At 58.4% G+C, this 23,554-nt stretch overlaps 1 protein-coding gene and 1 non-coding gene across 3 annotated transcripts; both read right to left on the minus strand.

Annotated features, from left to right (window-relative positions):
• Positions 1–1,060: 1,060 nt before the first annotated feature.
• On the minus strand, positions 1,061–22,605 carry PLXDC1 (plexin domain containing 1). 2 transcript variants are annotated; one of them, XM_075443630.1, is made up of 14 exons: positions 22,411–22,605; positions 20,770–20,918; positions 17,826–17,969; positions 17,393–17,462; positions 16,851–16,973; positions 15,678–15,796; positions 15,386–15,485; positions 13,435–13,530; positions 11,231–11,312; positions 8,868–8,928; positions 7,802–7,937; positions 6,149–6,184; positions 4,461–4,621; positions 1,061–3,286 (listed from the first exon to the last, which is right to left on the minus strand). In XM_075443630.1, exons 1-14 carry the CDS (start codon positions 22,463–22,465, stop codon positions 3,167–3,169), a joined length of 1,452 nt encoding a protein of 483 aa, XP_075299745.1. In that variant the 5' UTR covers positions 22,466–22,605; the 3' UTR covers positions 1,061–3,166. The 2 variants fall into 2 exon arrangements, with proteins under 2 accessions (XP_075299745.1, XP_075299746.1); XM_075443631.1 differs by lacking the exons at positions 20,770–20,918; positions 22,411–22,605 and adding an exon at positions 20,632–20,761.
• Positions 22,606–23,394: 789 nt separating this feature from the next.
• Positions 23,395–23,466, minus strand: TRNAC-GCA (transfer RNA cysteine (anticodon GCA)). The gene has a single exon. It is a non-coding gene; the product is annotated as a tRNA-Cys (tRNA).
• Between the last annotated feature and the right edge of the window lie 88 nt (positions 23,467–23,554).

Genomic DNA, 23,554 nt, shown 5'->3' on the forward strand with positions numbered 1-23,554 from the left:
CCAGAGAAGCCACATGAATAAAAGCAAAATCAAACTCTTTTAACGTCATGGTCGCCATCATTACGTTCTGGCTTCGGCACTCGAGACTAGCAAGATTAGCCGGCACCTCGAAGTCAGAGTTACACAGAGAAGAGAGGAGCTGACGCGTTTGACGTGGTGCAGCCAGCATTGTGCTCGAGCCCAGACTCTCCTGTTCGCTTCAACGTTCGAGCAGTACTTGTTGATGGCAAAGACATTTTTCTCTTTCTTCTAGGCATCAGCAACATCACCGTTGGGATTTCTGGAATTTAATAGACAGCCTCTTCTCTTCCGCTACAAAGCCATGTGCAGAGAACCTTCGGAAGAATTGCTCCCTGCTGACTGGTGAGCTTCCCAGATGTGAACGCCAGTGCCCAGAGCTAGACCTCATGTCGAAAGGTAGGACAGAATTTGTTTTTCTTTCCTCCTCCTCCTTTGAGACACAGCATGCAGGTGCCTTGCTTCTCCAGGCTAGGCAGTGGGAGATGCCGCCTGCATCCCAGCCTTCACCTCAGAGCACGCACAGGACTACGGGCAGCAACTTCTCCATCTACTCTACCACGAGCTCTTAGAGTTGATGAATTTGAGCCGTTAATGCTTTACCTGACAATACCCCAAACCACATTCTTCAGTAGGAGGGAGACCAAACAGCTGTTACACAGCTGCAGAATACAGAATAGCCTGGCTTGTTTTGTTTCTTTCCTTAAAGGAAGAAAAAAAAAAAGCCTTTTTCACTCCAGGTACTCAGCACTTGGCATCTCCCCTGACATATAGGTATTTTACAAACTCAGCTCTCTCTGTGCTGTGCACTTGATGTTGTTATTCTCCATCTGAGTGGCTGATCCTCTTCTGAACCCTTCCCAGATCCTGGCTGCAGTAATGTAGCAGTGATTTATACAGTTCAACTGCACTCTGTTTAAAGTCTGTTCTCTTTTAAATTTGCAGCATTTCAGAACTGTTGGATGTTGCCTAGCATTTCTAGGGGTTGTAGGGGAAGAGGAGTACCCAAATCTCGCTGTTGTTGTGTATGCACGTTCAGAAAAACAGTAAAAACAAGGGCTTTATTTGAAGAGAGTTAAATCCAGAGAAAATTCTTTACCAGCTCATAACCATTTCAAAGGAGATCAGATCCTGGGTGAAAACTAGATGACAGCATCCCTTTGAATTCCTTCTACTGCAGGGAAACAGGGGAAAAAACCAACCTTCCAGCTGAAAGCTTTATTTGGGAATAAAGTTTATCTTCAAAATCTGTCTGAAGAGAGACTGTCTGGGCCATAACAACTTGGCACGACTCCGACTGACTTACCCTGCTGAAGCATTTTGGTGCCTTCATGCCGTAATAAGATGCAGCAAAAGTCTCCCTAGTGGTTGTGTGTGAGAAAGTATAATCTGGGGTCTAAATGCCACAAAGCATCCATATTTATCTTAATGGCTATATAAATTCAGCAGATGAGAAGGAAAACATTAATTAGACAGACCCTGCCTTTGGCAGTAATCACCACCAGCGACAGCTGAACCAGCCAGTGGATAAAATATGCACCAAACATGATTATCGGAATAAATAACTGAGGATCAGGAGAAAATTAAAAAAAAAAAAAAAAAAGGAAAAAAGCCCCATACAACCAACACCTTTTGGTGGAGGAAGGAAAACTTTCCCTTACACTGGACTTTGGACTCTGGTTTTTTATACAAGCTGTCCTCGGTTTAGGGCCCAATCCTAGAGCTGGTGTCTGTGGAAGTAGGGTAGAGCGTTTCTGCAGATTAGTCTTGAGTTCTGATTGCAGAGAAGGAGTAGAAAGCCCTGAGAGGTCTAGTGCCGAGCCCTTAGCTAGGGACAGATTCCAGAATTGTGATATCTGCACAAATCCAGACCAGGGGCCTATCACAGACATAATAAAATTAAGAAATGGAAAAAGTTCCACTGACTTGAGTAGGCTCGAAAAATGATGATGCTAACCAGGTGATTCTTAGATTTTCAATGGCATCAAGGCACGTATGCCTTCACTCCTTATCTATGTGAAATGCCCATGAATGGATTCGGATTTACATCCGGATTTAGCCCAGTGGAGAACACTGCTTTTGCTCCTGCTCTGTCCCCTTCCTCTTCAGTCACAACCTACTCTGTTCCTGCGGGATTAGTGGCCACGCCACAAGGACGTATTTTGAAGGAATCTAAGATTTTTTTTTCTTCCATGCTCTGGCTCCTTTGGGGTAAGGGTCATAGTCAGTAATTTAGCAAACTAATTAGATGCCAGAAAGTGCTCACAAACATCCTGGAGGTGAATCCTCCGCAGCGTTTTGCCCTTAAAATAGATCAGGTTTCCCCTTCTCCGGAGCAGGGGGCAGAAGCTGCTGCTTTGAAAGGAGAGGAGGGCAGGGAGTTGAAGCCATGGTGGTGGCAGACCAACTGCAGGATGAAAAGACAAGGGCTCGAGGCTTCTCAGCCATGAAGACAAAAATTAAACGTCACCTGCCCCAAAAGAAGGCAAAGGGGAGAGCAGAGAAAAGCACAGAGCTGGGGGAGAGGGGATGGGAGAGGGAGGTGAGCCCTGGAGAGCCAGCCTGACCTCTCCGGGGCCACCACTAGCACCTACCCCCAGCCACCCAGGCTCTCCCTGGAGAGGCGAAGAGCCAACCAGCCCAGCCTTCCTGAGTGCAGGCAGAGCCAGGTGCAGCAGAAATCAACCATTTTGCTGCCCCCAAGAGCCTGCTGCTTGAGGCAATTGTGTGTTTTGCCTCTGTGGAGGTTTGCCCCCCTTTGCTGGCCCTGTTAAGACTCCCGGTGGAGCAGGGAAGAGGTCAGCCACACACAGAGGGGTGAAACCCAACCACAAACCAAAAAAACCCCACGCCAAACTAAAACTTTGACTGCACTTTTTTCTACCGCCACATCCAGGGCTTCTGTGCCGGGCTGCAGGCAGAGTCCAGTGTTGCAACCGACTGCCGCCGCTGCAGGCTCTGCTGCCCGAGAGGAACCCGGGCGAGTCCCACCCTCACATCACCCTGGCTCCTTCCTTTCAGATCCTCCATTGGGTCGTTCGCCTCCACTTGCTGTTTCTTTTCCAAGAGGGGAAAGACTTTGCAATAGAATAACAGAAGACTCCAACACTTGAGACATGGGAGGCTGGCGGCACAGGGGGAGAAGCGCTCAGCACTGTTCTGCTTCGACAAAGCCCTCCTTCTCCTGGCTGGCTGGCTCCACCTCTGAGTACGTCGCGTGGTTGGTGTGATTTCGGAATTTCATGGCAGGCCAGTGATGTGGCCTTCGCTGTGGACAGAAACAAAGACCCGTCAGAAGCTACGACAGAGCCTCTCCTGCCAAGCCTGCAGGGAAATTGGAAACTCTGTCCTGAAACAAAAGCAACGCTGTCTTTGTGAAAGTTTGACTTTTTATTAATAAAAATAAATTTTTAAGAATCGCTGCATGCCTAGAAGAGTTCATTACAATGCATCGATCTCACCGAGCTGACCCACTAATAAGGTTAAAATGGGGAACGGGGAGGAAATGGAAAGTCTAAGTGAAATCTCACATCGACCTCAGAACAAGGGTGGTCTGTGCAGCCGAGGACGGCCACGGGCTTCCCGTGCGCCCACATATGCCAGCTCTGCGTCTCCTCTCATCTGCACAACGGGGACAAGTGCATTGCCCCTTGGCAGCTGGGTGTGGATAAATGCATCAGACGTTGCCAGGTGCTTGGGTACTAAACCAGTCGAGGCCACGACCAGTTCTCCGAAGCCTGTCTCTGCAAACAGGACAGATGGAGGAAAGAGAAGCGCTCTCGGAAAAAGCCAGCGAGCACTAAGGAAAGGCTGAGGGCTAATTGTTGCTCGCTCCCTCCGCAGCAGATCCTGTGCCGGGATTCAGCCCACTTCTGACTGCCTCGGGACCCTACACCAAGCGGTCTTCTGGCTTTTAACAGCAGATGGAGATTGTTGGACCCCCTGTCTTCCCGAGAATTAAAATCTTCCATTTAGAGCATTCACGCCACCACTTCCACAGTAGCTGATGGCATGACATCCATCAATGAAGTCTGACAATTTCAGTCAACAAAATCCAGCTGGGCAATTCAAAAAAGCAGCAATCTCAATTATGTCATGGCTCCAGCTGAGCCCTCCGACCAGGCTGCATGTCGACTGCTCGTGCAAGCAGGTAGAAGAGCCTAACGTCGCACGGGGGAACGAAAAGGCAACTTGTGAAAGGGAGCGCGTGAAAGGGAGCAAAATAAAACAGTGTGGGAGGGAGAGAGCCCAAGTTTAAACCGTCACCTACTGGAGGTTGGGAGATTAGCTGTGACTGTAGGACCGTGAAAAGAAACTCAGCTACGAACTCTGTCGAAGCTGCTCTTCTCTTTGCTCCCTGTTCTTCTCTAGAAGGTTAGGATTTGTGTTGGTAGCAGAGATAAAAAAGATAGAACTGCCCAGCACCAAGGGTCTCCACTCACCTCAATGAAGAAGAGGGCAGCGTTGGAGGTGGGGTGGCTGTTAACGTAAATTCCAGCAAGGATTATAGCTGCAATGAGCACCACAGCCAGAACGATCCCCACGATAGTGCCAGTGTGAATCGGGGCACCCGCTTTCTTGGAAGGAAGCCTGCTTCCCACACCTGCAACAAAGGGTTCAGCTGAGTCACGAACCGCGCTGAGACCTCAGCGAAAGAAAGGACAGAAGAGCAAAGCAAAGCAAGACCTTTCAGAGCTCCGCACGTTCGACCGAGCGGCTTAGCCTGCTACTGGCGGGCTCAACACGAGGGGGATCACAGAATCACAGAATGGTAGGGGTTGGCAGAGACCTCTGTGGGTCACCCAGCCCAACCCCCTGCCCAAGCAGGGTCACCCAGAGCAGGCTGCACAGCACCGCGGCCAGGTGGGGCTGGAATATCTCCAGAGAAGGAGACTCCACAGCCTCCCTGGGCAGCCTGGGCCAGGGCTCCGTCACCCTCAGAGGGAAGTTCTTCCTCCTGTTCAGCTGGAGCTTCCTCTGCTTCAGTTTGTGCCCGTTGCCCGTTGTCCTGTCGCTGGGCACCACTGAACAGAGTCTGGCCCCGTCCTCCTGACACCCACCCTTGAGATATTTGTAAGCACATATTAGGTCCTCTCTGTGTCTTATCTTCTTCAGGCTGAACAAGGGAAGATGCACCAGAGAGCTGCTGCGTGAGCTCCAGCGTCTCTCTCAGATGATAGCAGTAGCTGGTTTGAGAGAAGATTAAACCACCACCACGCAGTAACCCCCCCCTCCAATCCATATTCGTTATCGATGGGCTGCTGGCGCCTGCAGAAAGCCACTAGCCATATGCTAAGCGGGGTCCTCAGCCTGCCTCACCCACAGCCCTCCGGCTTGCCCTTGGTCCTCGGCTATGAATATGCAATCGCACAGAGCTACGGAGGGTGTACGCGGCATATATTCACTGTGACACTGCCAGCCATTTGGGGAGCAATTGGGCTGAAACTGGGAGGATTGTGCATTTCAAAGGCCCCATGCCTGCAGAGGAACTGATCCTGCACCCAGTTTAGCCAGTTTAACTTCCCTGAGCTGCTTTCAGGTAAGAGGGATAGGCTCATGGTTTGCATACGACCGCGGTTCTTGCAAATCTGACGTCAGGTGAAGAGGGCTCAGCTCCTTCCCATACTCTGGAATCAGTAAGAGCGTTACCCTGCCCTTGGGGCTGCCAAACAAACTCGGACTGAGAAAGGGTTCACGGGAACAGAGATGAAGAAGGCAGAGCTGGGATAAGGATACCTCCTAAATTTGGATTTAACACTGCTCTTTGGCACAGTTGGGGAAATTCAAAGGGAAAAAGGACCGTGTGTCTATGCAAAAACCGCAAAGAAAGGGAATTACACGGGAAGAGAAAAAACCATCATCTTTCTTTGCACAGCAGGACTAAGTGGGAAAAGCAGACAAACAGCAGCAGGGTGAAACAGCTTGGTCCCGACTCTCACTTTTCACTACCTGCAAGGGCATTAATCAGGGTAAGGACAACAGGAGTCTCGCCGTGACGCCATCCCTCCCGTCTCAGTTTCCCCTGTCCACTCCGCTAACTGAGCGCAGCTCTCCGGTGCATTTCATTTCAGCGGAACATGTTTTCACTCGGAACGCCTGCGAGCAGGCGAAGGGAAGATTAAGGGCTTACCTTCGCTTCCTGCATACTGATTGAGCTTCGTATCATCTAAAAGAAGAAACAAAGGCAAAAACAATAAAGTTAGGAGCCTTCTCTGATAGTCTGCATGTTTCCCACCCACTTTCACCCCTCTGTAACGGGGCCGCTGACCCAACACATCTCTTTGCACAGCGTTTACGTGGCCGGTGACAGCTCTAAAGCTCTGAGTTTGGAGGAAGAGGAAGGCACCTAGAAAAGAACAAGGGTGGAAGCATGTGGCTTGTGGTTTACTGTCTGCCTTCACAAAGGTGCCACCTGGAGCACAAACATCTGAGGTCATTAAACATGCTCAGTGTGCAAGGCAAGATAATAAATGAATGCTGGATGGGGCCCCAGCCCTTATGGGTGTCTGTGTTCAGACGATGGCATTTGCAGTGATACGCCACTAACACATCCCGAATAAATCGATGGGATATGCTGTAGATGTCTTCCTTGGGGGCCCAAAATCCAGTTCCATTCTTCATCTCATTCTGGAAGTACCAGGCTGTATCGTATGGGTCTTTTCATCTGGACTCCCACCACCTTCGCGAGTCCAGCTGAAACCCTGATCCAGAATTCTCTCTGCTTGGCTTACACGTTTCCTCGCCGCAGCGCTGACACACGACCGGCTAGTCAGACACGTTCACAGACATCTCCACGAGCAGATCCAGCAAGCTGGGCTGGCTGGGGAGGACGCAGAGGGGTGGGTCCCCTCCTTTGCTTTGCTTTTTCCTTTGCTGTGCTCCTCCAGATGAAGTTCACTGCCTGATGCAGCTGGCTGTTTGTTTCCTTCCAAGATTACAAACTAACTTCATGCTTGACTATGTCACAGAAAGCCTCTTGTTCTTTTTCCAAGAACTGGCGATGAGTTGGAAAATAATCTCAGTGGTGGTGTTACACTCCCCCTTCCTTTAATTGCTCCTTTCAAAGTCAACTCTGTCAGCCAGGCGCTCCGTTCCTCCCCCCAGCTCCTTCCCATTGCTGAAGGACAATTACTAATGTTCCTTTCTATTTATTCTAATTAGCAGTTTGCGTTAGGGACTATTAAGCAGCAAAATTGAAGTGATACCTGCCGCTAGGATCTGAGGAGCTGGCCCTGTGTTAATGGGATTATCAAGCTTTAGAACATGGGTGTCTCGAGGGAAACTCAGGTCCTTATGTGGAGCTTTCCTATGCTGGAATGAACGCTATTCCCAAGCAGAGGGCAATCGCAAGCCTGTGCTGTCTTCCTGCCAGCCTGAGAGCACCAGCAGCCCTGAGCCACCAGCTAGCACCAAGCACGGTACAAGCATGAGCCCCTACGTACAGTATTAACCTCTGTTATGATGCCAGGAGTCTGTCCCACAGGGACCAGTTGCTTGTTGACCTTCACAAATGGGTAAAAAGGCTGCGATGCTCCTGCAGAACTCCTCACACTGGAGGGTCAGCTCTCCCCTCACATCATCACTCCGAGTCCCACCGCTCAGGCTGCCCTTCCTTCTCCTTTCCACTGCCTCCCGTACGCACCCCTGCCCTTCTGCTTCAACGCTGGGTTGGTTATTGTATTTGTTTGTATAGGAATTGGCTTTACGAGGCATTGGAGCGAAAGACCTCTCCAGGGATAAGCGTCGAGTAGGGGCTGTCCCTGCCCCAGCTGCTCGTCCCTACCTTCTGTAGTGAGGCTGTCGATGAAGAGCGAGGACGTGGAGGTGGTGACGTCCTCATCCAGCGGCGAGAAAGAGCTGCCAGGAGACGCCGAATAGCGGTCGCCTTCTGCTAAATCCTCACAAGTCTTCTCATCTGACTGGAAAGAAAATGAAGAACAGCTACTTCTCCTAGCCCTCCTCCAGCAAGAGTGCCAGGGAGCCAGGGGTGAGGACTGCGCTTCCCAGGCTTCGGACTGCCAAGCCCTTGGGGCTCAAGCACTGGAGTGGAAGCAGGGGACATGGTCCAGAAGAGCCAGAAGAAGTAGGGAGGGGGGTGGTGGTGACCTGGAGGTTGGAGAAGAGGAGGGAAAGTCTGAGAACCACTCAAGTAGGACAAATGACAATGATCTGTCAAGGTCCTACAGTCTGACCTTCCGGCATCACTGGATGACCTTGCATAGGTCCTGTGACCTCCTTTTCCCTCACTCAGCCCTTTTGGTTAACAGGGAACAAAGCTGAGTTTTCAGTGAGGGAAAAAAAAAAAACAACAAAATAAAAACCCAAAGCAGAAACAGATGTTTCATTAGAGCTGATCTTTCTGAGACAAAGAAACTAGTTCATCCAATGTGGAGACAATTGTGCTAACAAGGACAAAAAAAAAAAATCACAAGGGCTAATTTCTTCATGCTTGAGAGTGAGTAAGAGTCATGCTTCAGAAGGTGAAGAAAAAAATAACCCAGCGTGCTCAGATTGCATCATCTGGTAATTTACGGAGGTCTCTGCATCGTTACCGAATGCCAGCACCAACCAGCACAGAAACAAGACACCAGCAAAGCAAGGACAGGCAACGCTGGATGAGATGGACCACCTTTTAACTGTCCCAGTAGGGACACCCGGCGGTAAGTGGACCAGCGGTCCTGCTGCAACGGGAAGGGGCTGTCTAAGGGGATATTCAGCCTGTTCCAGAACAGCATGGGCCAAAGTGGGGCCGAGAGTGAATTTTCTGAGCCGGGAGATGCCCACAGTTCTTTCGGTAGTTCAGCATCATTCCTCACAGAGGACCTAAGCGAAGTGACTCTTGGTCTCACCTCCTGGCCACAGCCGTAGGACAGCCACTCCTCACGGTATCGGTCAAAGCCACTGGAACATCTGCGGAGAAGAGCAGCGTTAACCTGTGACAGATGAATTCCCGAGAGACACAGCAGCAATAACGCTCATTCGCCCGCTCGATGTGGGCGGCATTGCTCACGATTTCTGGGCTGCCTCAGAGCCCCAAATGCTGCCCCGATGGGCGCTGCATCCAGATACTCAGACAAACAACTGAGGACTGGAAAGACTGTACACAAGCTGGTCTCCAAAGACATGGGGTTTCCAGTACAGCTGTGCCGGAAGGACCCAAATGTTCCTCTTCACAGAGGAGGAAAAGGGTCAAAACTACTTCTCCAAGGGAAACGGAGAAGCAGAGAAATAGGAAAAATATATAGACTGAGTTTGAATTTCCACTCCCTGGACTCTGTGCCAGGGCAAGGCCATAATCTCCACGATGTTTGGTTTGTTTTTCTTTTCCAGCAACATCTGCACAGGAAAAACATATTAAAGAAATTATAAACGGCATCAGGAAAACGCCTGCGAGAGAAACCTCTACAGAAACAGAGGGAATGAAATAGCACTCTGACCTTTGGGAAGTCTCTAGGGACCGCCAACACACGAATCGGGGTTCAGCTCCTACAAGCGCAGTCTACCCAACTACCAACCAGTAAAAGAGGAGAAGCCACAAAGAAGTGCAGGTCCTGCTCAGTCACTGAGATCTTTGCTTAAAGTACCGTTCCTGTAATGATTATGGGCTCAGTAAAAGCAAAAATACAAACTCCACTGTCCAGAAGAGAACTAAGAGGGCTCTGGGGTTAAATCACTGAGCTGGACTCAGGATACCAGTTCAAACCCTTGAAGCCACCCTCCCATCTTCCCTGGGGAAGATCATGTTGGCTTTGCAAAACCAGCCGGGTTGAAAGCCAACAAGATAGCGGTAGGCTTGCTCTAGCTTGCAATTTCCACCACGCTTGTCATTTGTACTTTCCATTTGTAACCTAAGCTCTTCAGGACTGAGCTGCCGATGCGCAGTCACGGCTCCAGGGAGCATGGATTTTAGCCAACACATCAAGAAGTCACCGTACTATATAAGTGATAAACATCAGCAACAGCGACCTGGATTCCGGAAGATCGGGTTGGCAAACACCGTGAGTTTGGAATAAGCAGAACAACAAAGTCCTTGAACCCTGGGGTTTCAGCCCCAACAAGATCCAGACTAAGCCACTGTATCCTGGGCTTGGTTTTGCTCCCAAAGCCACATCTGGTTTCACACATCTCAGCTGCCAGAACGTAACATTCTCTGATCTGAAGCCACCCCTGAGCAACTGTCATTGAAAAATGATGTTCCCCTGGCTCGGGTGGTGTTCCAGCCCACCAGAAGGCCGTGAATCAACGCTGATTTATCAGGCAGCTTTGCTGATGCCTCAGGATCGTTCCCTGTCCCAGCTGCCCCACTCATACCTTGCTGAAATTGCTGCCTGTAAGGCAAGGGTGCAGGTCTCAAGCGCAGCAAGGGAAAGGCTGCCGAAAGGAGGAGTGAAGGTGCCCCGCAAGCGATGCCGGGGCGGCTGGGGAAGGGGCCAGCCAGCGTGGGAGAGCCGGGCACTTCCCAGGCGCAGCCACCCCTGCGCCACGTGTGAGTATCTGTGTTATTGGGTCCTCTCCCCTGCCACTAGCTCGAAATAAATACTTCAGTAAAATCTCATTAAACTCTCTCACGCTCCGTATCGCGCTGCTTGAGCTGAAGGAGGGCGCAGAGCAGGGCTGCTGCATGGCTGGGACTGCAGCAGGGCCAGCCCCGTCGCCCCAGATCCTCCATTTACCGCCACAAAAGCATCAAGTGCCCCCCACCTGCAGCGGGTCTCATCCCTGGCAGAGAGGGCCTGACCCTGCAGCGGCTGCTGAGCATCCCTGGCTCTCTGGCCGACCCGCCGTCCTGCAGACCCCAGCGTGTCCCAGCCCCCCCGCCCTGCGCGTCGGTCTGAGATCACAGCTGAAGTCAGGACAAGTTTCCCCCTTGTTTCAGTCTCACTGACAAAAACGTGAGCCTTGCTTCTGGTCTCAACTTGTTCCAGCTGCGGCAGCAAAACATGAGGACCAAGAACCTTAGGAGATGTCTCCTTTCAGTGGCCTGTAACCGGAGATCACCTCTTAACCATGGCTATGAGACTATGAGAGCAACACCCAAAAAAAACCCACCCCAAAACCAAAAAGCAACAGAAAATCCCACAAACAAAAAAAGAAAATAGCAATAAAAACCCAGCAACACTGACACAAGCATCAGACCTGGAGTTGCGCTTGCTCTCCCCGCTACAGAAACACTAGCAAGAGAAGAGGTGGGAAGGAAACTCATCCCAGCTACCTCTGCAGGACGTGGCACCAGCTGCAGTTGAAGGTCAGCTCCGAGGTCACACAGGTTTCACAGCTCTGGTGCTGGAGACAAGCTGTAACAGAGAGAGGAGAGCTTTACCAGCGACACGTCAGCATCGGCTGCAGGCTGCCAGCACAGGCAGCACCCGCAGCAGCCGGTGGGGCTCTAACCCAGCCTCTCTGCAATGGACCATGCAGGACGAGGCAGCACCCTTCTAGCAGGAGCGGACTCCCAGTCCACCTGTAAATCTCTTCCCAGTCTGTTTAGCTGGGAATTAAAACACTTCTTGTACAGAGGAGGCAGTGCAGGCAGTTTAACCCTCCGTTGCTATGCCCACACTAAGTAGTTCTGCAAGAGCATCTCTGCACTAGAGAGGACGAGCTGCTTGTAAAGACCCATCATTAGCTTGTCACCCTGTCTAGAAAAGCTGGCCGACAGGGCTTGTCTGCAAAAAAAAAGTCAAGGAAACCAGCAGTTTTAACAAGCCCTTCGGGAGTCCCGGCGATGACAGAGCCAAGAGGTGACCTGGTGCCGCGAAGCACCAAGTGATGAAGGCAGAACACCAGAGGCTCACATCCTGCCTCAGGGCCCAGGAGCCTGGCAGGCAGCAGCATCCCCATCCCACGGGGACGCTGGGCACCCCCCGTCCTGCGCCCGACCCCGGGCTGCCCACGCTCTGCTGGCCTCCTCCAGCCCTGATCTCCTCCGCTCTCCCGTCCCGAGCTCTTTCTGAGCGGATTGCCACGCGGACGCAAGACCTCTGGAGAAGAGGCAGAGGCCAACCCTTCTCATCCCCTTCTGACCTGCACAAGGCTCCAAACTGAACCCCCAGGGAAAAAGTGGAGTCTAGTTCTCTCTAGTTCTGTGGCTCCTCTGAAGATATTGCTCTCGGCTACCCTAGCTGCTGGGCAAAAACAAAATAGCAAGTCTTAAGGGGAAAAAATAGAATTATTACAGAATGCTTCTTTATGATCTGCTTTGCAGTAACCCTGCCTGCTGTTAAAATTGTCATAAAATACCCCGGGGAGACCGTTTAAATGTATAACCTTGGTATCTTCATGACAGATTTACTCTCCGCTCTGTATTTATGGACTGCATGACGACTTTCCCTCGTGCGCATGTGCCCTTGGATCCAAATACTAAAAATGTATCTGTTTAACAGGATCCTTAAGAAATTTATCTGAGTGTGGAGGCGTCGAAAATGTCTTGTAGACAGACCTGAAGTGAACCAGCATCCAGCAAAATCAGCTGCAGCTTATGGAGCAAAGAGAGGGAGCTTCAGCGGCTGGAGAGGTGGGAATTGCTGTCGGCGCAGGAACGAGGAATTAAAGTACTGGGGCAAGAGGGGGATCTACTGGGGATCTACTGGTGAGCAATGGGAGCCCTCAGCTTGGCTGCGCGCGAGGAAGGGTGCTGGCAGAGCAGCCCGGAGCGCAGCTTGGGCCTCAAGTTGCGCCAGGGGAGGTTTAAATTGGATATTAGGAAAAAATTCTTTACTGAAAGAGCGGTCAGGCATTGGACCAGGCGTCACCATCCCTGGAGGTGTTCAAAGAACATCTAGATGTGGCACTTTGAGACACGGTTCAGCAGGCAGGGTGGTGATGGGGTGGTTCATGATCTCAGAGGTCTTTTCCAACCTGAATGACTCCATGATTCCGTGATTCATAGCACATCGCTCCCCAGGACGTCGGGGCGGGCACCACCGCTCTCATCACGCAGCTGGGGAGTGCTGAGCGGGTCGGGTAAGGCGTCATCGCCTGTGGATCCTGCCTTTACCAACTTCTCCCGTGCCAGCGGAGCTTCGCTGCATCCCCGGCACCCAGCCACGGTGCAGCCAGCCGGGCACACGCTTGGAGCTTGCTGTTGGCCGAGGTTGCCTCCGAGCTGCTCAATCCAGCCAGGGCTGTCCGTACGAGATGCTGGGCACCAGCCATGCGCAGACCTTCTCACAGAGGCAGAATGGCTGGGGGACCTCCGAGCAGGGGCGAGCTGGCTGACAGCCCACCCTCCCTCCGCGGGCATCCCAGCCGTCGGGCGACGGATGGAAGCCACCCCCCCCGCCAGCACCCGCTGAACCTGCCTCCCCCCGCCTTGGCTTCCCCCTCTGCCTGTAAACGGGGGGCTGCTGTGGCTGCTAGGTGGAAGCACGGGAGGGAAGCAGGCGCTGGGGCACCACACCAGCCTGTCCCACTTACTGGGCAGCGGGGTGAACTCCACGGCCGACATGTTGGTGATCTTGCTGGTGTCCAGCTCCACGCGGTGATACTCGTAGATGGTCCGACGGCGGGACTCTGAAACACGTGGCCGTGGCTTCAGACTGGGCACAAGCCCACCCTGCTGGCCCTTCCCCACCCAGCAAAGGGGTCTGCCCCACGCATCAATCCCAGCCTGGGCGGGGAGGGCTTGTGGGGCTGCTGCTGACTCCCAGAAAGGGAAAGGTGGCCCCAGCTCCTGGGGTTGGTTCCTGTGGGAGAGGACAGCGCAGGGCGGCTGTCGGGCTGCAGGAGCAGCAGCGCAGGAGGTGCTGGCGGGGACAGAGGGGGGGTCTCAGGGCACAGATCGCCTCTTCTGCGTTTTGCTAGAAGGAGCTTGGAGCTCTCTGCCCCCCTCTCCCCAACCAGAGGCTCCCGACGTGGACGCGGTCCAGCCATGCATCGCTCTTAAACAAACACGAAGCTGCACAGTGCATTGCTCGTCAGTGACTCACGGGGCTGCGAGCCTCCCCCGTGCGCAGCGCTCGCCCGCAGCTCCCCACCGCTCCCCGGGCTCCCGCTCTGCAGCCGCCTTCCCCCCCAAAGCCTCCTCCTTCCCCCAGCCCCCATGCCTTGCCCCCCATCTCCTCCGTCCCCCTCATCCTGGGGACCAGACGGGTCTATCCAGGATTCAGGCTTCTCCCAGATTTTCTCCCGGCCTCTGCCACTAATTGCCGCAGTGACACCAGCCAAGAGGCTTCTCTGGCGTGGTGCCCCACAAGGATAATCAGATCTGTCCTCGCCGCGTGGCCGCGGCTCCTCGCGGCTCTGCTCCACGCCTGGAGCCCAGCAGACAAGCAGGACAACACGCTCTCCCCTCCTACCCCTCCTCTCCTCCCCTTCAAGCCTTCTTCCTTCACCTCATTGGGGTTTTTCGTGCCCAGTTCTGGCACTTCTTGTCCCGCCACCTCCCCTCGCGCCCCACGGCAGGTGGGGGGGGGTCCAGGCAGGGGTCAGCAAGCCCCCGAGGATGGAGGGCACCAGCCTGGCGGGGCGGGGAGGGCAGGCACCATCCAGCCTGCCCGAGGATTTTACACGAACTGCTGTAAACGGGCAATAAACAAGGGCCAGATGGCGAGCTTCATAAATAACGAGCAAAAGCTACCACGCCGGGTGCAGCGCGGGGAGGCTGGAGCGAGGTTGGGTTCCTAGGACAAGAAGGGATGGGAGAGGCTGGAAGACCCTTTCAGCCAGCTCACCCCATGCCCGCAGCTCACGACACATGTGGAATAAGCGTGTGGACACGTATGCAGCCATCCCCATGTCCTGCCGACACCGGTGCGGACCCCAGCCCTGCCCGCAGCACCCGTGCCACGCTGCGTGCTCAAGGACAGCCCCGAGCAGCAGCGGTGGGGCTTGTAGGCTCTCCTAAACCCTCATGCCTATGAGAACGTGGCATCCAGCACCCCCCCGAGCCTCTCGCCCGTCTGCAGTCTCATCTGCAAGCGTTCCTCCCCTCCTCCTCATCAGCTGGAGATCGGGGAAGCGATAGCTTGGCTGCTCACAGCTATTCCAAACACACTGGGCAAGCAGCGCATCGCCAAAGCACACAGCGTCCGTGGCCTGGGGCCACCCCCAACCCATGGGGCCACCCAGAGCTGCACGATGGTCTGGGCCACGGCGAGAGATGCGCCAGGGGAGGTGGGACACGAGGGGCATCCGTGCGGCCGAGCCCCGCACATCTCCGCTCGCTCCGTTGCTCCCCACCGTGAATCCAAGCAGCGCATCCTCGTGGGATCAAGCACCCAAAGATGAGGACATCTCATCTCTCCCCCCGCAACTGCCCCCGCTCCCAGCCGCGATGCCAGGGGAGCCTTGGCATCCCCGAGGGAGGGATCCACCGCTCCCCTGCCCCAGCAGCCGCCTCCCCCCACCCCACAAGTGCAGGACTCACCAGGCACGTCGGGAGAGGGGTTGAGGATCATGAAGGCATCGGAGAGGCCGGCTTTCACGGGGTGCTGGGAGGCACTGATCTGCAGCACCGGCACAGGGATCTGCGGCCGGGAAGAGAGGGCGTGATGGAGCCCAGCTCTGCCCCAGGTCTCCAGTGCTTTGGCGGCACTGGGAATGCCCAGACCCAGCGTGTGAACGGTTGTAACAGCAAACCCTCCCCCCGCCCCCAGACCCACAGGGATCCCCCGCAGGGACCCTCCTGCCGTGCCTTCCCCAGCAGAAACACCCCTCACCTCCTGGTACCCAAAGACGATTCTCCCGGAGCTGTGCAGGGCCGCCTGGAAGGTGAAGCTGCCCATGTCCTCCTTCCCCTGAAGGTAGACCTTGTCCCACTGCACCACAAAAACTGTCCCTGGGGGAGAGACCAGAGCAGATCAGCCCTCTCATCTCTCCTCGCCCCACGCCTCGACAGCCTGACTGGTCACAGCTCTGCGGAGAGGGACCTGGGTGTCCTGGTGGACAACAGGTTGACCATGAGCCAGCAGTGTGCCCTCGGTGCCAAGAAGGCCAATGGGATCCTGGGGTGCATCAAGAGGAGTGTGGCCAGCAGGTCGAGGGAGGTTCTCCTGCCCCTCTACTCTGCCCTGGTGAGGCCCCATCTGCAGTGCTGTGTCCAGTGCTGGGCTCCCCACTCCAAGAGAGATGAGGAGCTACTGGAGAGAGTCCAGCGCAGGGCTACGAGGATAAGGAGGGGACTGGAGCATCTCTCCTACGAGGAGAGGCTGAGGGAGCTGGGCTTGTTCAGCCTGGAGAAGAGAAGGCTGAGAGGGGACCTTAGAAATGCCTCTAAATATCTGCAGGGTGGGTGTCAGGAGGACGGGGCCAGACTCTTTCCAGTGGTGCCCAGCGACAGGACAAGGGGCAACGGGCACAAACTGAAGCAGAGGAAGCTCCATCTGAACCCGAGGAAGAACTTCTTCCCTCTGAGGGTGATGGAGCCCTGGCCCAGGCTGCCCAGGGAGGCTGGGGAGTCTCCTTCTCTGGAGATATTCCAGCCCCGCCTGGCCGCGGTGCTGTGCAGCCTGCTCTGGGTGACCCTGCTTGGGCAGGGGGTTGGGCTGGGTGACCCACAGAGGGCCCTGCCAACCCCTGCCATGCTGGGATTCTGGGATTCTGTCCTCTTCTGTCGGTGAAGCTCCAAGCCACCTCACCCCCCCGACCTCCAGCACTTTGCTCTGGGCTGACCCATGAACAAGCCCCTGCCAAACAGCCCCGCTGCCCCTACCCAAAGTCCCCCCGGGGGCTGAGCAGCCCCTGCTGCCCTGGGCTCCCCTTCCCCACACCCTCACCCAGCTCCGGCCCCTCTGTGAGCTCCAGAGAGCTGAGCTTGGCCCATTTGGACGAGGAAGTCTGGGAGGGGACGCTGGGGGTAAAAATGCAGCCGGGACGGCCGGAGCAGGGCTCACCATTGTCCAAGTACTGGACGGTGGAGTTGCGGGAGTAGCTGGGGTTGAAGTTGGCCATGAGGGGTGCGACGTACTGCGTGGCTGTCAGCATCCGGTGGATGACGTCCCCCATGAAGATAAAACCTGAGCGAGCAGAGCAGGTTTGAAGCAGCGCATGCTCCCCTCCGCCGCCCCGGGATGCTCCCTTCCTCTTCCCGACCTCCCACCACCCTGCCCTGGCTCACCCATCCCTTTTTTTTACCCCCAGCATCCCCTCCCAGACTTCTCCCAAGCCCATGGGACCCCCCTGCGTCCCCTGCAGCTCCTCAGCTGCTGTAGAAGCCGAGGCACCAGCAGCACCCGGCTCGCTGAGCACCAGCAGCAGGGCAGGGGCTCGGCTTGGGGCGCAGGGAGAAAGCGAGAAGGGCTGCAGCCACTTCTCCATCAGAGCTCCCTGGGCTCTGGGACGCAGGGTGAGGTTGGAGCCTGCGCCAGAGCCATGTCCAGCCCTCCACCACTGGAACGCCGACCCAGCACGGGCACCCGGTCCCATCCCAACTCACCGCCCGTCGCTATCGTGACCTGCCGCAGGAGGTGCCCGTAGAAAGGGAAGTCAAAGGAGAGGATGATTCTCTGCGGGAGGGAGACGGGGTGAGAACCACACTCAGCCCTTGGGAAACACCGGCTAGGGATGCGGGGGGCCGGCTTCGTGCTCTCCAGCACCGGCTCTGCCCGGGCTCGGAGCAAGCTCCCCGGGCTGGTGGATGGAGGGGTGGGAGAGGGATGGGAGCGGGGGTCCTGCAGGTGCCCGGTCCCCACGGCTCATCCCCTTCAGCCCTGGACTTGGGAGACCAAACGCTTCCTTAGTCTCCACTCAGCTGTCACAGGGACGTGGAGGGGCTGCTGCTCCCCAGGCAAGGACCCCCGCTGGGAAATCCCTGCTGGGAGAGGAGCCCCGGGGGACACCCCAGGCTGCGGAACAGCCCCTGGGCTCACCGAGGCCTGCCGGTGCGTGTTGGAGAGGATCCCGTGGATCTTCACTTGGTTCCTGTTGGCCGCCGCCATGTCGACCCACAGCCCCCTCAGACGGGCATCCCCCGGCCCGTAGATCCGCGAGACGTAGTAGCTGTGGTTGTCCTCCTGCAGTTGGGGAGGGAGGGGGTGACAGGGGACAGCGTTACCCAGCTCGCTCCGTGGAGACGCAAACCCCCAGGCACGGCTCAGAGCGGCCGGGACCTGATCTCAGCACAAAGCGGCAACAAAATCAGCACAAAAAACCCCCGTGCGAAGCCAGCAAAGGATGCTGAGCAGTTGGGGAAGGTGCAGAGAAGACCCACGAGACCGATTCAGCGCGGAGAGGACGGGCTGGCTGGCGAGAGACGTGAGTCACGAGAGACTGCAGCGCAGCAGACGCAACCTTCCTGGGAAGAAAATCTCCTGCTCTAGAGCCAGGGGCTGGAAGCTGCAGCTGAAGCGACCCCGAAGAAGCGAAGCAAACAACTGGAGACGCGGCAGCCCGGAGGAAATGATTGACCTTGGAACAGGCAGCTCCAGGAAGGCGGCCGAGCCGCTGCTGCCAGCCGAGCAGGGGCGAGGGGCTGGAGGTCACCAGGGGGGAGCGGGGCTCTGTGGGGCACGGGCTGCTCTCCGGGTGCCATCCCCGGAGCACGGGACGGGGCACAGCTCTGCACGAGCCATCAGACCCCCTTGCTGCTCTCACCCAGAGCACGGAGCGGGACCCTGAGCATCCCCCCCAGACTCCCCGAGCCACCAGCATCCCCCCCAGACTCCCCGAGCCCTGGCAGACCACAGGACCACCGGGCAGCTACTTCAAGAGCCATCTCAAACTGGATCTCAAACTGGTCAAGGATCTACTGAAGGATGCACATCCTGGCCGGGGACCTGCGTGTGGCTCTGCGGCAGCTCTGGGGACCGTGGCAGAGCAGGCAACGTCTTGGGCGATGCGGTCGGCCGGGGACCCAGCCGGGAACCGTCGCCTGTCAGGGGAGGACGGTTCGTGCCAGGGGGGACAGGAAACATCTCAATTTTCCGTGGGAAAGCGCTGTTCCAGCGCTCCATGCCAGCTCCCAGTGTGCCACCACGCTCACCACTCGTCCCCAGCTGCTGCGCTTCTGCTGCTCACCCCCGGGACCCCCAGCCTCTTCCCCCAGACCCCAGCTGTCCCCGGGACTGGCACCCAGACCCGCTCCCTGCACACGAGCCCAGGTGCTGGAGGCAGGGAAGGGTGAAAGGGAGAAAGCAGAGCCCCCCGCTTTGAACAGCCCCGTGCGGCTCCCCAGAGAGGCAGTGCCCATCAGCGGGAGTCGGCGGGAATAAAATGCCCTTAGAGAAACCCCGTAACGCGTCACTTTTTCTGCTTCAGCGAAGTTCGGGGAGAGCCGCTGCGCTCCTCTGCCTCCTGCATGAGCTCCGACTCCCAGGAAAGCTTTCCTAGCTCTTCCCAGTCGTAGCCCCTTCTCACTTCTGGAGCTCAGAGGGATTGCTGCATCCCTACGGATGGGGAAACTGAGGCACGGGGAAGGCCGTGTCGGTACCTGCAGCACCCCAGCACACGCCACCTGCGTGAAGGGACAGGCCACCAGGCCACTGCTGGGTGACAAATGGCAAAACCCCCCCTGCCCTCATCCCCTCTGTGCCAGATAAACTGGGGGGTGGATAAGCAGGGCCGGGAGCGCAGGGGGGCTGCTACCAAGCTCCCGACCTCGTTAGGAGGTCCCAGTCCGTCCCCTCGCTTTGGTTACAGCAGGAGGTACGAGAGGGGAAGTTCTGGACACACGAACAAGCAGCAGAGCTCGGGGAGGGACGGCGGTGCTGCCCGGCATCCCACGCCCCCTTCATCCTTTGGGTCCAGAGCAGCCCCCCCCGCACCCCAAACCTGGAACACTTTGCGGGGGGAGAGGGGAAACCCCTCCAGACCCCGTGGCAGGATCGCACCTTCTGCGGGTCGGACACAGCGAGACACAGCGAGGCGCAGGGGAGCAGCATCCCCGGGCTCAAACGTGGCCCCGCTCTCAGGGGGACCCTCCATGCCCCCCGACAGCACCGAACCCCAAGAAATTGCTGCCTTTTCCTCCTGGGAACCACAAGCACCATCGCACCCTCCCCGTGGCTCCCCAGCGTCTCCACATGCCATGGTGGCCGTCAGCGGTTTTGGGCTGGTTCAGGGTTTTTTTTTAAAACCCTTCCACATCAGGGAGTCTTCTGGTCTGTCTCCGTCCCCGATGGTCAACGCGCAAGGCCAAGCTGGAGCTCAAGCAGGGTGGGAACAGCCACCACTGCTGCTCCGCTGCGCGCCATGCCACAGCGGCACCGATTCCACCGCACCCACTGCCAGCAGAGACGCCAGGATGCATCACTGCTGCCAGCACGTCCTCCAGAAACCGGCCACGGCCACGCATCCCCCACCATCCTGAAGACCTCAGAGACCGGCAAACCTCTCCAGCTGCCAAAGAACCCACGGCCCCACCACAAATAACCAGGAGCTAATTGAGGGTGGGTAATTAGGCACAGCCGGGGTGTGAGAACCAAGCAAGATCTCCCGGGAGGTGACACTGCCGCTGCCGGAGCTGCACAGCCCCTCGCCCCGCCACGGCCTCAACAACCTCGGCAGCCGCGTCCCCACCGCGCGCGTGGCATCGCGGCAAGCAGAGCAACCCCGGTTTTTTGGCCCAGGCTGGCCAGGGTGCACCCCTGGGACCTGGCAGGGCCGGTGGGCAGAGACGGCTGCAGGGCTGGGAGCAATCCCCAGGGCACGGCCGCCTCGGCGCTGGGCAGTAATTACCGTTCGGGATCCAGCACTGCGCATTAAATCAGAGCCAGCGTCCCCACCAGTGCCCTGCCCAGCCTGGAAATAGCTCCCGGCGGTCAGGCGCTGGTCGGATCCCATCCGGGGGGCAGCAGGGGGGGGGGCCCGGCTCACCACGATCCGCGTCTCATTGGCCGGCAGCGTGTCGATGGCCAGGCTACCCCCTACCAGGTCCTGGCTGATGCGGGTCCCCTCCGGCCGCGGCGAGGTCTCCCGAGCTCTCCGTCGCCCTTCGCCCGTCGCTGGGCTCCCAGGTGGGCGTCCTGGGGGGGGGCACAGGAATGGGTCAGTGGGGTCCCACCCATGGGCTGGGATCAGCCCCCTCCCCCAGCAAAGCAGCTTCTGCTGGGGTGTCACAAGTTTGTGGGGTGTCAGCCTGGATAAGCAGCATCGCCACAACGATGGAGACCCCCGTCTTGGGTCAGGGATGGCCCCGGGGTGCAGGGACGGGTGACAGACACCCACGGCCAGGGGAGGAGAGCTGCGATGGGGGGGTGAAAGAAGGCAAAACACCCACAACCCCCCCCCCCCCCGGCTCGGCTCATGCACGGCGAGGAGTGCGAGGCCCCGGGGATGGGGAAGATGCGGCTTCAGCAATGGGGCACCAGCGTGGCCGTGTCCTCCGTGTCCCCAGCCATCAGTCCCCTCCTCCACGCCAGCGTGGGGTCGGGGTGTCGGGGCAGACGCCAAGCATCCGTCTCCGAAAGAAACGCGTCCCTCGTCCCCTCCTGCCCGGCTCCAGCCCCAGGGAGGGAGCGGAGGCTGCAAACCCAGCACAGCCTTGGGGAGGGGATGAAGAAGCCATTCAGGACCAAATCCGCCAAGATTCGTGCGATTTCCTGGCAGCTCAGCGCGGGCGGAGGCGGCGCGGCCGGCACACGCTCGCCCACGGGCAGGGACAGAGCCAGCACATCCGTCCCCAGCGAGTGGGACGGCAAAGACACGCGGCGAGGCCGAAGGCTGCTCCACTCGCCCTGGGGAGGGCTCCCACCTCCGGGTCCTCTGGGGACAGGGAGCTAATTGGTGCCTAACGAGCTCCCGGTCCCCTCCGGAGCCGTCCTGTGGGGCTGGTTTCCATCACCAGCACCTCCGGGAGGGGAAACTGAGGCAGGGGGGAGCGGGGCTGAGCTGGCAGCCAGCGGGATGCCCCGGGGAAGGGGCTCTGTGGTTGGGGGTAGCACTGGCCTTCACTGGGGGAACTGGTGGGGCCCGGCCCCCCGCCACTGTAGGAGGCCTGGGGGGCCGTGGGGAGCAGAGCTCCTCCTGCAGGGTCCGGCGTCCTCCCCAAAATCTCACCGGGCGGCTGCACCCACAGCCAGGCCGGCACGGGGTGCCGTGGGTGGGGGTACCCCGGGTGGGGTTGCAGCCCTCCCTCCGCCCCAGGGCTGCCCCACACGGCTGGGGGCGAGTCTGGGCACCTTCGCCACGGAGATGCCAGGGCTGCAGGGGGGGGTGGCGGGGCGGGGAGGGGGACCCCCCCCCACGGCAGGTCCCACGCCGCAGGGGGCTGCAGCCGGCTGGGGGGTGCAGCGTGACACCCACCTGCGTGCTCTGGGGGGACGGGGGGGGGGGGCCACAAAGACACCCTCAAAGCGCAGCCCGCTCCGGGGAGCCGAGGAGCCCACCAATGGCCCCGGGCTCCGGCTCCGCTCCCCCTGCCCACGGCCACGCGGGACCGCGACCTCCGGCGCACCCGGGTCACCCCCCCGGCCCCGCACTGCCGGGACACCCCCTCGCCCCCCCCGGCCCCCCTACCTGCGCCCAGCGCCCCGCGCAGCAGGCAGAGCAGGATCAGGCCCCCCCAGCGCATGGTGGGGGGGGGAAGGGCGGCGGGCCCCGCTCGGCCCCGGCTCGGGTCGGGAGGGTTAAGGGGGGATTATGGGGGGGGCCATGGGCCCGCACCCCCGGGGAGCCGCGCACGGAGCCGGAGCGGGAGCGGAGCCGGAGCCCGGGTGGGAGCCGGGGGTGGGGCCGGGGGTGGGGCCGGGGGTGGGGATGGAGCCGGGGGGGGCGGGCAGCGGGGCCGGAGCAGGACCCCCTCCGCGCCCGGGGGTCTCGGGCAGGACCCCCCCATCGCCGGGCAGCTGCCCCGAGCCCGCTCTCCCCCGGCTCCCCGGAGGGAAACGGGGCTCCATGTGCTGAGCCCCCCCCTCCCCCGGACCCCGGCGAGGTGGGGGGGGGGCACCAGCGAGGCTGGGGGTCCCGCCGGGCTGTGCCCACTGCGGGGAGCCCGGGGCCGCTGCCCCTGCGGTGGGCTGCGGGGGGGGGGGTTGCTTGGCTGAGCCCCCCCCCCAGCCTCACCGAGCCCCCCCCCGCGGGGATGCGTGGCCGTGCGCGTCCCCGCACGCTGCCCAGGGGCCGGAGCGGGTGCCCGGCAATGGCACCCCCCGTGCTGGGGGGGGGTGTCCAGCGCCCCCTCCCACCCCCTCTCCCCCCGGGGACCCCCGGGCAAGATGCCGGCCCCCCCGCCCCCCAGCCCTGCGCCCCAAAACGCAACGCGGGGCCCTGCGACCCTCGGGACAGAGGAAACTGGGGGGGGGGAGCTTTGGGGGGGCCCTGCTTGGGGGTGCAGCCGGGGAGCTGGATCCGTCCTTCTGCGAGAGACAGCGGCGGGCAGCGGGGCTGCTGTGGGGGGCAGGACGAGACCCCCCCCTCGCTGCCGCGGGGCTGGGGGGCAAATAAAACCCTGGGGGGGCAAAAATGGGGATTTCTCCCCCCTCCGCGAGAAGAAAAAAGGTAAGGGGGCACCCGGATTTGAACCGGGGACCTCTTGATCTGCAGTCAAATGCTCTACCACTGAGCTATACCCCCGCAGCGCTCACGCGTATTTGTCCGTGGTGCGGGACTTCTGAGCACCCCCGCGTGATCCTGCGCCCCCCGCGCGGCCCCGAGCCCCCCA

The sequence above is a fragment of the Opisthocomus hoazin genome, chromosome 26, assembly GCF_030867145.1.
Source record: "Opisthocomus hoazin isolate bOpiHoa1 chromosome 26, bOpiHoa1.hap1, whole genome shotgun sequence".
In the NCBI taxonomy this organism is placed as follows: domain Eukaryota; kingdom Metazoa; phylum Chordata; class Aves; order Opisthocomiformes; family Opisthocomidae; genus Opisthocomus; species Opisthocomus hoazin.

Coding starts and splice junctions, on each gene's coding strand:
- PLXDC1 (XM_075443630.1), bottom strand. CDS start 22,465: ATGCGCTGGGGGGGCCTGATCCTGCTCTGCCTGCTGCGCGGGGCGCTG. Junction 8,929..11,230: donor TGGTGCCACGTCCTGCAGAG/GTAGCTGGGATG, acceptor TCTTCTCCGCAG/ATGTTCCAGTGGCTTTGACC. Junction 7,938..8,867: donor CCTACGGCTGTGGCCAGGAG/GTGAGACCAAGA, acceptor TTTTCTTTCCAG/TCAGATGAGAAGACTTGTGA.